This window comes from Pteronotus mesoamericanus, unplaced genomic scaffold, assembly GCF_021234165.1.
Source record: "Pteronotus mesoamericanus isolate MK-2021 breed Mesoamerican mustached bat unplaced genomic scaffold, CSHL_Meso_final contig_657, whole genome shotgun sequence".
NCBI lineage: Eukaryota > Metazoa > Chordata > Mammalia > Chiroptera > Mormoopidae > Pteronotus > Pteronotus mesoamericanus.
Genome location: NW_026555229.1, coordinates 177,615 through 191,824, shown reverse-complemented (window position 1 = coordinate 191,824; position 14,210 = coordinate 177,615). Strand labels below are relative to the sequence as shown.

Sequence of the window (14,210 nt, the reverse complement as noted above, 5' to 3'; positions counted from 1 at the left end):
GCACTCCGCACCTCCTCCTTTCTCAAAGACGAGCGCTTCCTCCTCAGTCGATGAGCGGATGCTTACTGAGCAGTGCTTCATTGCCAGGTGCATCTCTGTCCCTGCAGGCTCACCTAAGGGCTTCACTGAGAGGTCGTTAGGCTCCCCTGGCTCTTAGACCTTTTTGCCCCCCAATCCTGTGACCTCTCTGGTTGCCGTATTTCTTCTGGGTCCACCTCCCTACTTACTACCTCACTTGCTGCTTATATATTCATTTCTTTTCAGGCAATCTGGTATCTGCCCCCACTGCCCTCCTGAAATTGCTCCCTTAGAGCAATCCTGTGACTCTCCCTTTGCTTCATTTCTGTTTTGGGTTGTTTTTTGTTTGTTTGACGTATTTAATCGCACACTGCTTGGAATTCTGTCTTCTCTGGTTTTAGTAGAAACCAGACCTCACTCTGCCTTTCCAGGTCATCTCCTGTCCCCCTGATGACCCCTGCACCCGTTGGGGGAGGCTTTTCCCCCTCCCCCGCTTTTCAGCCCGTCACTGTGACATCCCCAGCCCATGAGTTCAGCCCTTGACTCTGTCTCATTTACCTCTGCCACTGAGCTCCGCCACCTCCTTGACCTTAGCCATCACTTTTGTGCTGGTGGCCACAAAATCGCGCTCCTGCTGGACCTCTCACCTGGGGTCAGCTCCCACATTTCTTCTAGAAGTTTCTAGGGCATTTCTACTTGAACATCTCTCTGTCACCTCAAAATTACCATGTCTAAACAGAAGAGGCCATCTCTCCCTGCCTTCCCCAAGCCCGTCCCCTTTCCTTTGCACAGGAATGCTTAGCAACTGACAGGCTCTCAGTAAAGGCTTTCCGATAAAGGGCGTGGCTTGGAATCACAAGTTAAACTTAAGCAATTTTATAATCTGTAGACCGCACGTGGTATGTGATCAGCTCTCTGTAACTTCCAACCCTGAATCAAATGTGAAATAGTCTAATGGTCACTTAGCAACTGATAGCTTTCTGAGCATTTTGGCATAAGTTATCTTATAAGGTCCTTTCATAGTATCTCCGCGAGCTTCCCGGAGGCAGTGTTATCCCCATTTTTGGATAATAAAGCAGAGGCACAGAAAAGTTAAGTGACTTTCCGAAGATGAAACAAGGACTTTCTAGAAATGTTTGGCCACCTCTTTATGGTTTGACCTGCTCCCTGGCGGTCAGAACCTCTGGGATGTCTAGAGCACCGAGCTGATACCTCTGCTGATTTTTTGAAAAGAGACAGATGGTAAATATTTTAGGCTTCACAGGCCATACGGTTCCTGTCACAGCTACTCAACTTTGCCATTTTAGCTTGAAAGCAGCCATAAATAATGTATAAATGAATGAGTGTGACTGTATTCCAATAAAAGTTTATTTACAAAGACAGGAGGCCGGGTCTAGTTCGCTGACCCTTGCTCTATGTGAGACTCGTTCCAGTTGAGAATTAGAAAACACACTTCCCCCCTGAACTGGCAGGGGTTTTTTGTTGTTGTTTGTTTTTGCTTTGGAGCCACCAGAAGAGCTTCAGCTAATGATTGTTTTTCACTTCCAGATCCTGCGTCAGAAAGAAGAGTGGGAGACCAGGACTCGGCACCAATCCAGGAAAAACCCACCTCTCCTAGCAGGACTACTGAGAAAAAGGCCAAGGATGACAGGCGGGTGGTTAAGAGCGCTCAGGACCTAAGCGATGTGTCAATGGACGAAGTGGGCATCCCGCTCCGGGTACGAACGCCGACCAAGAAGTCCTTCTTAGGCTTCCTCCTAAGCCAGTGACAAGCAGACCCCCACCCCCGAGTACCTGTGGGCCCCCTCGTGGGTTGCAAAGGCCTCATAAGGAGGGTCCTCACCACCGTCCACCGGCCAAGCCCACTGAGGGCCGCTCAGCCTCAAAGAGCTGTGCTCCAGTCTCCCAAACCCACCTTGGTCCCGGGTTCAGTGTGCAGCAGCTTTCCCCAAAGCATGTGTGAGGTGTTACTAAGTCTCGTGAGAAAAAAAATTTCATGGTTGAATGAACGTGAAGGAAAGTTGGGCAGAACAAAGGCAGTGAGATTTCTCTGCATCACATCTTCTGGGAGACCTTGGGCATGTGCAAGTTCAAGGGGAGAATGCTTTGGGCAGCTTCCCAGTCTCTCCCCTCCATGGACACATTGTTTATTGTTCCATGGGACAGATGTGGGAATTGTTAGTCCAGGGTTAGAGAACCCTGGGGAGGGTAAGGCTCAGGGTCCCTGTTCACGGGCTCTGAAAGAAGTTCCTCTGGATGGGAGCTAGACCATCACCCAAAGTGAAAAGGAAACTATAAGGCATCCACAGAATGGATTCAGCCCAGAACAGAGTGGGTCTCGGTGGCCCTGTCTGGCCCTCTTCTCTGTACAGGTATACCAGCCTCCTGCAGGCATTTAGGGATTCTGGGAAGCCCAGCTTTTGATACTAGATTAGAGTAAATCCTGTTCCTCTCCAGGTACCCATCAGAACACTGGCTGCCATGTGTTACTCTGCGATGTCCATTGAGCAAATGGACAGTTTTCTGTGTCCCTTTGGAGAAGGCCAATGGAAATAGCAGTGGACTAAGCTTCGAAAGAACTGTTGTCTAGTCCTATGTAATAACAACTATATAATAATAATAATAAAATAATGAGAATTATTACTCATAGTAATCACAGCTGCCATTTGCCAAGTGCATTATCTCATTTAAACATCATTTACTCTTCAAGGTGGATACGAATGTTATTCCCATTTTATAGGCGAGGGAACAGGGACTCAGAGAGATTACGATGCTTACCCAGGACCACATAATTTGTGGGTGACGGAGGTGTCTGTCTAAATCCCCAACCATCACCCACAACCAGTGTTAGGTGGTCCTCCTGCTCATTTTCTCACCAGCTCTTTGACTTTGGACAGCTTTGACTCATTTTTCCTCATCTGTAAAATGGGAGTGAAAATATCTGGTCTAAGCACCTGTCACCTTCCTTATTTTATTTTTATCTTTGGCAAAAAAAAAAAAGAGCTGTGTGGTTAGGATGACAGCTCTTTGGCATTGGCTGCTATCATGGGTTACATTAGAAGGTGGGCATTCTAAATCTGACGCCTTGCAAGGTGACTTAGATACACTTCTACAGGATAACCTGATAAGCAAATAACCTTTGTTTCATATATCTCTAGGGGGGTTTACTTCAGTTTAGTCATCTGTATATGGAAAGAGATTCTAAAAATGAAATTTTTTAAAAAATTATGTAAAAATGAAGGGAAACTGTAAAAACAGGTTCAAGTGGATCTTCATCCACTGTTTTCAAAATCTATGTCCTTCTGGCCAAATGTTACTCTGCAGATTCAGGCCTGAATCTATTGGTTTATTTTTCTCAAAAGTTCTGCATTTCTTTTTTTCTTTTTTTTTTTTTTTTTTTTTTTTAGTTACAGAGCAAGCTTTTTTAAAAAGAAAATTTTAGATTTTTATATGTTTACTTTTAGAGGAGGGGAAGGGAGGGAGAGAAACATCAATGTGCAAGGGATTTGATCAGTTGCTTCTCACACCCCCCCAACTGGGGACCTGGCCCATAACCCACACGTATGCCCTGACTGGGAATCAAACGGGTAACCTTTTGGTTCACAGGCTGATGCTCAATCCACTGAGCCACACCAGCCAGGGTAGTTTTGCATATTTTTAAAAAGATTTAAATGTGGGATCACAACGATGTTTAGAATTACATAAGTTTAGACTTGAGGTGTTGTCACTTTCCATTTTGATTTTATAATCGTAGAAGTTCTAAAACATACTAAGATTTCCATTTCATTTTACTCTTTGCCTTTGTTTTTCCAGAACACCGAGAGATCAAAAGACTGGTACAAGACCATGTTTAAACAGATCCACAAACTAAACAGAGGTACTGGTTTACTTTTGGAGAAGCTCTGCTGTGCTCATATGTTGACCGTTGTGGTGAGGGCCTAAGCTCCCTTCACTAGGGTGCCAGGAGGCTGGCTTTGCACTTGACCTCTTTAAGCACCAGCCTGCCTGAGCCCAGCCAGACACCTTCAGAGCTGAGGAGGGAGGGGGAACTTGTGCGCCTGCCGCATACGTGGGATTTGAGGCAGCCTCAGAAGTCCTCCCTCCCAGGGGTTGTGGGATGCACAGGCTGAGCCCAGCCCCTCCCTGCGCTCTGGCATCTGCCTGCCTGGGATGCAAGCAGCCCAAGTCCCACCTGCTTCCAGCTTTAGGTGCACCTCCCTGTGTCAGCCCATGACTGCCTTGTGGGCAGAGCAAGGTGAGAAGGCACTAAACTGGGGAGTTAAAACTTCTCACCTGGATTCAGTCCTCCAGGACTCATGTGATCTTGGACCCATCATATACTTATCTGTGTTTGTTCCGCTTCCCTTACTCCAACGGATGTTACAGGGTCCAAAAGACAGTAAATCCTGCCTTGGGAAGTAATGTGCCTGGTGCACCTGTAAGGTGGTATTAATATGAAAAATAATCTACCTGCACTGGGAGCCAGCCCTTGGCAGGTAGCCCTGACAGTCAGTCAAGAGCTGACACACCAAAGCCTGCTCAAGCTGGAAGAGCAACGCTTCCAAGTCAGGGGCCCTCTGGGTAGCAGCAGGTGACCCAGCATGGTGGCAGAACCCTAGACCAGCGCTTGGGCAGGTCATGACCCCACAGCTCCCATCCGCCTGTGCCGCCAGTCAGCTGATAGGCAGGGACGCAGTTGCATCATGGGAAGTCCTGCTTCTCCCGTGGGCAGAGCATCCTCTCCTCCCCTGTGGGCAAATCCAGTCTGGCTGCCTGGCACAGATGACACAGGAAGGCAAAGAAAAAGCGTTCTGGTCAGTGCTGGCCTAAGCCACAAATAACCAGTCTCTCTGATTAGCTGTGGATGCCAGCTAATGTCACTGTTAATTAGCTCCTGCAGTGTTCAGAGTGAACCTGGCTGTGCCCCTCTTCTCAGTCTTTCTAAATATCCAGATGCTCGTGTTGAGTGTTGCTGAGCCCAGAGTAAGTCCGCTGTGGTTGGGTGGATGAGCTCAGCCATGGTGGTCTCCCTGGTTGCTCCCGCTGCTTGCCTCCTAAAGCCGGTCCAGTTCCTCCAGCCTCCTGTGCCTCACCTTTAGACCCAGCTCTGGCGGGCCAGACGCTGAGACACGGGTACATATGTGAAAAATATACCATTCTGCCTTAGTGGTAGGAGAGGCATGGAAAAGTGAAGGATCCCACTGGTTTGCCTTTACTCTCATGTCCACAGCGCAAGGTTTGATTTATTTTTTTTAAAAAACAAACATTTTACTATGGTGTTTACATACTATTTCTTAGCATAATTAATATTTTTGCCTATGAAAAGTAAAAACTTAAAACTTTGTGCTAAATGCCTCTTGCTTACCAGAGCCTATATATATATATGTAATTCTTTATCCAAGAAGAAAAATGACATTTTCTCTTTAGATGTGTCTCAAGTGTCTCAGTACTTCAGGCAAAAGGACTGGATTTTTAAAAGCTATTTTAATTTCTTTCATATCGCTAGTGAAGCTTAGTATGTTCCAGAATGCAAGGAGCCTGAATTGTGTGTGGATTCCTATTCGTTCATTCTCTCCGTTTGTATCTTCCTCTATTCTCTCTCCCAAACCTGCTACTCTGCCTAGACACTCCTGAAGAAAACCCTTATTTCCCTACGTACAAATTCCCTGAACTTCCTGAAAGCCAGCAAAATTCTGAAGGTACCATAAACTTAGAGAGTGTATCTGTTGTCCTAGCCTTAAATTAATTCTTAGAGTTCCATCGTAGGAATGAGATTTGGCTTTTAGATTTTGTTTTTATAGTCATTTTTGATTGGTGGAAATTTTATTTCACTCATTGCATGATGTGCTATATTAAAATAACTAAGCCTTTTCTAATGCATTAACCTGTTTTTAAGTGCAATGCCCGTGTGCTTTAATAACACTAAAACAGCTAGTCAGTCTTTCAAAGAGTCAGTTGGGGATTTGTCAGTTCCTCCACTTCATGGTGGATGGTTTCAAAATCCACTGCTTTTCTCTGCTACAGAGGACAATCCTTACACTCCCACCTACCAGTTTCCTGCATCTACTCCTAGTCCTAAATCTGAAGGTAATTAAAGGAAAACCACATGCCTCTCTTTGTACTGGTGCTGTTACTTTCTTTTTTACCTTGGGGTTTTTTCTGGTGACCATGGGCTGTCTCCCAACCATTTGCTTCCCCCTAACCTTGTGTTGTGTGGTGTTGTCTTGCTTCTCGCTGACTATATAACCACAGTTTGACCAGATGGCATTTTAATCCTATTCCCTTGGAGTCTTCATGATTAATGGGGTAGGCAGTGAAGCTTAGTCATGATGCTGTGAACGTGTGGGGCTCTGGGAAAAGCTGCCTGTACCCGACCAACCAGGGCTTTGTGTTTGGGGTGGTCACATAGTATTGGTGGCGGGGCAGTGACTCAGGGAAGCTGAGTCAGTATGGCTGGTGGGCAGGAGGTCGGTGTGCCATCTGTCAACAACAGAAAAGTTACCCAGTTCCTATATGTGCAACTAACTCATCACTGGGTCCCTCCTGTCATGGACCCTCAGGGTGTACCTGCGTGATAGGGAATTCCCAAAGAGGTATCCAGGCATGAGATTCAGCCATGGTGGGAAATGATATTTCTTGAAAATAAGGGCTTTGGCCAAGTTAGAAAATATTTCCTGAAAGCGCTGGCTTAGGAATTGGACCTGCTGGGGAGGATAGTCCCACTTATGCCTAAGAGATATTCTTTTCTAGGGCAAAAAATCTTGGTGTCAAAGAAGGTTCTAATAGGCAAGTTAAGGAGTTAAGGGCAACATTCTGAGAATTATTTTAGTCCCAAGGATTGCCTGATCTTTGGATGAGTCACCCAGAAAAAGGAGAGTCCATGGAAGATGCAGGGGAAGTTTCGTTAACTGCTCTTCTAGGATGAGATGTTGAGGGCTCTGAACTTCATTCCTTCAGGCAGTACTGAGCACTTGTGTGTGTCACACACTGTCCTTGGAACTGAGGCTAGTGCCATGACTAAGATCTGCCCTCTGTTCACAGAAGCCCATATGTGGCAGGGAATCAGACGAGGCCATTTCATCGCATTCTGTCCAGTGTGGTGGCAGGTGCAAGAGCATGTGTCCAGGAGGCCGAAGAAAGCCTTGCTGGCACATTGCAGGTCCTTAGTACATACCTGGAGAATGCTGATGAAATGGCTTCGCACCAGGGAATCACAGTTGTTTTCTAGGACAAGCCCAGTGCTACTATTGCGGTTCTTCTCTGCTCTAATTAGGTCAGCAAACCATCCTGCACAGCCCTTCTCGTCAATGGTAGAGTCATCCATTTAGTCATTCACCAAACTTTATTAATCACTTAACGTATATGAGATGACACACGGGTGTGTTAAATAGTTTTAGTTAAAATACCTTATTCTCTTTTTGTCTCCCTGTTGTTGTGTATTAGTCTTTGGTTTCCAACCATTTCATGCCTGGGGCCTATTCCGAATGAAAAGAAAAGTCTACCATACGAAAACAGACTTAAAAATTAAAAGCTGAGGATTTAATTTTGCCAACAAGAGTCTCCTTGGTATGAGATAACCTAGTCTTTTTATCTTAGGGTACTGATTCTAGCCAAAAGCATTGCTTATGAAACAGTCAACTGAGGACAAGGGAGTATTTTCAGGGTAATTTTGGCTAAATGCAGTTTTTGATTTTTGCTTTTTGGGGACCTGGGAACCCAACCCAGTCTGTAAGATAGGGTTCGCTTCTATGACAAGCATGCACCTTGCCTGAAGGCCCGTTACCCCACAGCCACAGGCAGAGGAAGGGCACCTGGGGAAGTCCTGCGGAGGAGAACAGTGGCTCCCATTGGACTGGAAAAATGCCGTAGGCCTGTCGCAGGCAGTGCCAGCAGATGTCACAGTCAGCCAGGCTGTTGGGCTGAAGACAGGGTTTCACAGCTTCACACCCAGAACTTCCACGTCATCCGCCGCCACACCTAGCAACCCAGGCCGATAGCGTTCCTGCTTTGGGTACACATCACCTCAGAGGCAAGCCGCAATGGGGTTATTGTGCCTAAAGGCATAAACAAAAAGCGGTGGCAAGATAATTTTTCACCTACAATTTAGGGAGTAGACCTTTTTTTTCCTCCAAAGACCAAAAAGGAAGAAATAGTCTTAAAGGATAAAAGGGGAAAAAATAGATTGGACATGAAAAATTCATAATACCCAGTATAACTAAACTTTAACATAAGTTTCTGAGACGTCTTCCTCCCTGGAGATTTTTTTAAAATAGGGTAGATTTCATCTGTTGCCCACACTTCTGCCTAGATGACAGAGCCCGACATAGATCACAGATGCATTCGATTAGATGAGGGCTTTTTACGAGTGAGTGAAACGTTTGAGCTAGATCACTTTAAAGAATTATTTTAATTTTTTTTTAATAACAAGAGATTCTCCGGCTTGTGGTTTTGATGTCTGTGAGCTCCAGCAGGTCTTCCTCAGTCCTGTCCTTGGCATGCGCCAGCCCTGTGCTCCCAATCAGTAGCCCTGGGCTCTGTAGCAGGCGCCCCCCCCACACACTTTTATTTTCCAGTCCTCACTCATATGTTCATTGATTTGAGAGAGAAACATTAATTGGTTGCCTCCCGTACATGCCCCAACTAGGGATTGAACCTGCAACCTAAGTATGTGCCCTGACGGGGAACTGAACCCACAACCTTTTGGTGTACAGGCCAATGCTCCAACCAACTGAGCCACATCGACCAGGGCTGCACACCCTTCTAAACGTGGGAAAGATCTCCACCTTTCAAAGAAAGGTGTTAAAGACAGGTTAGCACCTAACTGAGGCTTTACCCGTAGTTTTTAATGAGCAATAAAAAATAGACAGCTTTATTGAGAAATGTGAATCGTCATTTCAGAGTGAATCCCCTGGGAGGAAGAGACTGTTGTTGCTGCTGGTTTTTTGTTTTGTTTGAATCCAGAATTTGGAACTAGAATTACTTTCCATAAACCTATCAAAACCTAGCTTAAAGCCACTGCCTCTGTCTAAATTCTGGGCGTTATTACAGTATGAAAAAGACTGTATAAGTGTCTCAAAGCCGATTCTCCTAAGCAGTAAAGGACCATGTAAAAGTTTGTTTATGCTGGTTTGGCAAGGTCCTTTTTTTCCCCAGCTACAGTGAAAAAGTAAACTTTTGGCCAGACTTTCAGAAGATAAATAGAATTAGCATGTCTTAATCAATGAGGTTTAAAATATACTTTTAAAGAAACCTGTACATTCCAACAAAGAGCTGCTCCTTCCAATCACTTTAGAACCTTTGAGGGTGCTCTGTGGGGCAGGAATGATAATTACATTTAATTACCCTTTCGTTTCAGGAGGCAGTTGGGAAGAATTGGGGCTAGAAAATTTGGGGAGAGTAGAATGAATTCTTTACTGTATACCTTGGTCATTAGGAAGTATATCAAAAATAAAAATAATTTACCAGAATAACTTTCAAGTGAGGTTAAGCAAATGAGGGTTTTTTTTCTTTCTTTTTTTTTGAAATCTTCACTTGATCCTCTTCTTCCACATCATTTCTTCTCTCTGACCCAAAGCAGTTTTTCTGGGAATTATACTCCATTCTCTCTCTCAAAAGCAACTGTCCTTTCCTTGTACCTGAGATGCCACTAAGTCAAAAAAGTTGTGGGGGTGGGGAGCAGGGATGTTGATGGAGACCAGCACCAGCCTCACCCTCCGCTGCACCCAGACCTGGAGGGGCCACCCGGAGGAGTCTCCAGGCACCCTGCGTGTGGTTTCCTCCTGAAGCAGGAGTGAGAGGAACAAGCTGTGGAGAAACGGCTTCAGAAACGCCAGCATTGCCTCTTCCCCTCCTCCCTTCTGCTTTAGGGAATAGTAGCATGGAGGCCAGCGCGCCCAGCAGCTCAGACCCATAATCCTATTAATAATAGCAGCAGAGCCACTGCGGTGGCTGTGCCTCACTCTGCCCCCTGTGTCACCCTTACCAAATACCAGGCTCCACACCGAGTGCATCACAGTCGTGATATCTTTCATTTTCCCAGCAACCTTGTGAGGCAAGTCCTCATTTATCAATAAAGGTGTGAGGCTCAGAAAGGTTAAGTGATATGTGCAAGGTCACACAGGAAGTGGCAGAGCAAGAATTCAAACCTAGGCCCCTGAGGCTCCCCAAACATGGGCTTTTACCTACTCTGTTCTCCTGCTCTGCTGATCCCTGCTCCTCTCCTGCTGAACTCTGTTCTTGGCTTGGTCCTGTGTCAAGGGCTCTCTGATGCCTCGTTCCAGCTTGCCCTGCTTCTGAGTCAGTCATGTCTCCCTGGGCTGAGCCAGTGTCTCCCGGGAGGGTGCCTGGGAATGGGAGGTTGGGAAAGCGCCCCTGATGCTCGCCCAGGATGGAGGACCACTGGGATGGGGGAATACCACCCTTTTCACCCTCCAAAAATGAGAAGACACTCACTAGTGCAATCTAGGGAATTTGGATATAGAATTAGAGTGGAGAATACAGATTCAAAAGTTCCATTCACAAAAATGGAAGATATTTTCAAATGATCCCTCCAAATCAGCAGACATTGTGGTCCAGAGCCTGTGAGGACTGCTTTGGCCATGTCAGGATGAAGAGCTCTCTTAGCCAGGGATGAAGTCCCAGAGACCATCTTCTCCCCTTGCTTTCGGAGGCCTCTGCCACCACTGTCAGGCTGATGGGGGCCACCTCCTGGTGAAATAGCTTAAGACACTGCGCCTAAGACGTCCCTAGACTGTGGAGACACATCATGTCCGTTGGTCTGTCTCATTGTGCTTTTTCCTTATTTCTCGATGAGGATGCAGTAAAGCAAGGATTTAGGAGGCTGATTTTCCCAGGCACATCTATATTTGAGTTAAAAGAATCCCCTACTGGCCTTACAGGATTTCTAAGAATAGCCTTATTTTGCTTGAGTCCAAGCAAATCGCTCTATTGTGAAGATGCCTGGCCAGGATCTGTGCCTCTTGCCCCAAACTCCAGCTAGTACTGCCCAGGGGAGGGGCTGAGCTGCTCACAGCGGTCACCTTTGCTCTCCTGACTGGAGCTGCCCAGAAGGTCTCTGCCTAGCAAGTGCGAACGTGTCTGCCGGGCCCGCGAGCTAGTTGAGGCCTTAGCAGTCACTTCCTTCCCACCTTCAAGGGCCTGGAACCCCACAGGCGACGAGGCCGGTGAGTCTTCTTCCAGCTTTCACTCCTTTTATTCCTTTCCTGCTGCACCGCATTCTCTTCTCCTTCAAATTCTATTATTTTTCCAGATTTGTCTTCCATAGCTACTCTACACCTTCTATTGAACTTTTTTTCATCCCTTAAAATTTGATTGCCTTTAACCACAAAACAGACCCCTTTAGGGATCTTCCCCCCAGCTCCCCGGACTATTCCTGACCACCTGGCCCCATTTCCTCTTTGGTGAATTCTTCCTCTTCCGTCCCACCCAGACTTTGTCACCCACCTCTGCATATGTCTTTCTTTTTCTTTGAATATTTTTGTTTGTGGTATGTATCCTTCTCTTGACCCATTTATACTTTCTCTTCCTAAGTGTGTGGAGTAAAGTAGAAGAAGGAATTAATATGAGCAGTGGAAAAAGACTGTGTTAAAAACAAGCCATTGATATTGAAAAATAATTTGAACTGTCAAGGCCTAACAAATGCATAAAGTCGGAACTTAATTGATAACAGGCAAGTTATTATGCAAATACTGCCTTTTGCCCATCATCCCATACTTTTAAGAGAACAGTACAATTACATGTTTTTTATAGAACGATCATTCTCAACCAGAACCTTTTCCAGTGTCTTTAAGATTGTCATTAATTCTAAAAAAAAGAAGAAGAAGAAGAAGCAGCAGTCTTTTATTAGAACTTCATTTTTAAAGTCACTGTGGTTGAAAAGGCAATTATGTGCCTCCTGGCAGTTTTAAGAGAGACGCTGTTCCCAAACGCGCCTCCCAGGACACATTGCCAAAGCCCAGAGTGGAACCATTGGCGAGTGAACATCAGAGCCCAGCAGGGCCTTTGAGCCCTGAAGTGAGCTGTTCGTCCTGAGTAGATCCTGCCTAGTGTTAGAGCTTCCTGGAAGGCGCTGGCACAGGAAGTTCTGAGCGTTGCTGCCAAGGTTTGACGTTTGCTGCTTTGAGGGGCACAATCAGCATGTGGCTCCACCATGAGTGAGTCACAAGATCTCAGCTCAGCTAAGCCCACTGTGACATTGTTCTTAAAAACCTCAGCAAAAAGAGTAGAGGCAGGATTTCAGACACTGACAATGTCTATGTTCATGGACAACTTGAAAAATGTTTTATTAAATGTGTCTTGACTATGGTTTAACTCTCTCACACGCACATACACGCGCGCGTGCACATACTCCATTTGGCTAACTCTACAGAATTACAGGGGGGTATCCTTACACCCAGTTTCCCCGCTCACTGATGTTTTTAACTTCAGACCCATCTACCCTCGTGTGGACTTAGCCTGCCAGGAGTGGACAACAAGGAACAGCAAATGGGAGATGTAGCAAGAGTGACTCGATTTTACCCATTGTCCCTGGAGACCAGCAGGAGGAAAGCTAGAAGTGTGATGGGGTAACAGAAAACTTGCTTAAGCGTCACCAGGGAGGGGCTGATGCAGGAAAACAGAGCAAAGGCCTCCAGGGCCGGGGGGCAGCCGGGCCAACACTGCAGCCCATGACTTGAGTTTCAGAACAACACTCCCCCACCCTTGTCTCTTGCATAACACAAATTATAATGGAATAGCCACATTTCCCCCCAGAATTGGGCAGCTAGGGTGGGGTGAACCATAGAACAAAGCGCCCATCCCTCTCACAGAGCTTAGAGGTGGCACAGGGAAGAGGAGTCCGAAAGACCTTGATTCTATTCCTGTTTTGTTGGTTGCCGAGAGCTACGGGCAAATTTTCTTAACCTCCTTGTCTGTAAAATGAAATATTTATTCCTACAGTTTTTGCAAGGATGAAGTGGGATGATATTAGTAAATTGCCAGCTACTATTAGTCACTTAATAATGGGAGCTGTTATTATTTTTATTCAAAAGTACAGGTAAAATTTTCGTCCATGAGATTTGCAAGACAAACAAAAAATTAAAAGAATAAATTATATATATACCCTGGATGTTCACATGAATCCATACAAGTTCAGTTTGCTGTATTCAAAGTCTGATGACCTGAAATCCACATGTCAGACTCAGATGCTATGGACACTGGGTGAGAAATGAAAACCTTGTTCTCTCTGAGATGCCTGCCCTGTGTTGTTAGCCTTGGATCGGTGAGGTTTCCTTTTATGCCTACATCAAATAAGAAAGAACTTCAAGAACATTCAGTCAGCCCTGTCTGGGTGGCACAGTTGTGTGGAGTGTTGTCCCATACACCAAAATCGGTTGTGGGTTCCATTCCAAGTTGGGGCGTGTATGGGAGGCAACCTATCGGTGTTCTCCTCTCTCCCCTTCCCCCCTTCTCTCTCTCTCTCTCAAATCAATAAAAAACATATCCTCAGGGGAGGATTTTTCAAAAAAGAAAATTTAGTCATTTTCTCTGTTGTCTTCACCACCCCCCTATCTTTCCTACTTCTGCTTTTCAAAATACATAAATTGTTTAACTCTCTAAGCTATTTTATTTTTATCTTATAAGACATTTCACATTTTCTTTTAACAACTCTTCTGGAAGTCCACATTAGAAAACTCTAAGGAGAAAATTATTTTAAAGAGCTCAGGCTTTAAAACAAATTCTTTGAATATTTAAATGCCTTTTCCTTCCCCATTTGCTTCTTACCTCAACAACAGGTAACAGTTAGAAATTAACCCTCACGTTACCATCTACAGATGAATTGTATTTCTCCATGGTTCAAAGAGATACAGGGTTTTGAGCTAAAATGCTAGGCTGGATTTTAAGCACTACGTACATTGGTTTCCAACTAAACTAGTTTTTCATTCTATGGGCAATATTTTTCCAATCAAATTCCTGTAATCAAAGTTAATTTCTAATTTTCTTTGACATTGTAGCATTGCATCAATATAATAATTAGAAGTTCTGTTTAAAACAGACAAGACAAAATTCTTCAGACAGTACTGCAAAATATATATTTCTGGATCCCATTTTATGTCTTCTGCCCTATTTTCAGAAGTTAAGTAAGCTTACATATACAATTTAAAACAGAGAAAGGCTTGGCTGTGTTGGTTAGA

At 45.1% G+C, this 14,210-nt stretch overlaps 1 protein-coding gene across 31 annotated transcripts in view; it reads left to right on the top strand.

Moving 5' to 3' along the window:
• Positions 1 to 14,210, top strand: part of SORBS1 (sorbin and SH3 domain containing 1) — a 128,591-nt gene that overhangs the window by 48,906 nt on the left and 65,475 nt on the right. For 16 of the 31 annotated variants that reach the window (XM_054581242.1, XM_054581243.1, XM_054581244.1 and 13 more), the window contains 4 exons: positions 1,567 to 1,736; positions 3,832 to 3,895; positions 5,643 to 5,717; positions 6,043 to 6,105. In XM_054581242.1, the coding sequence (XP_054437217.1) occupies positions 1,567 to 1,736; positions 3,832 to 3,895; positions 5,643 to 5,717; positions 6,043 to 6,105 (372 nt within the window). The remainder of the gene's footprint in view (positions 1 to 1,566; positions 1,737 to 3,831; positions 3,896 to 5,642; positions 5,718 to 6,042; positions 6,106 to 14,210) is intronic. The other 15 variants (XM_054581270.1, XM_054581249.1, XM_054581254.1 and 12 more) reach the window with 2 other exon arrangements.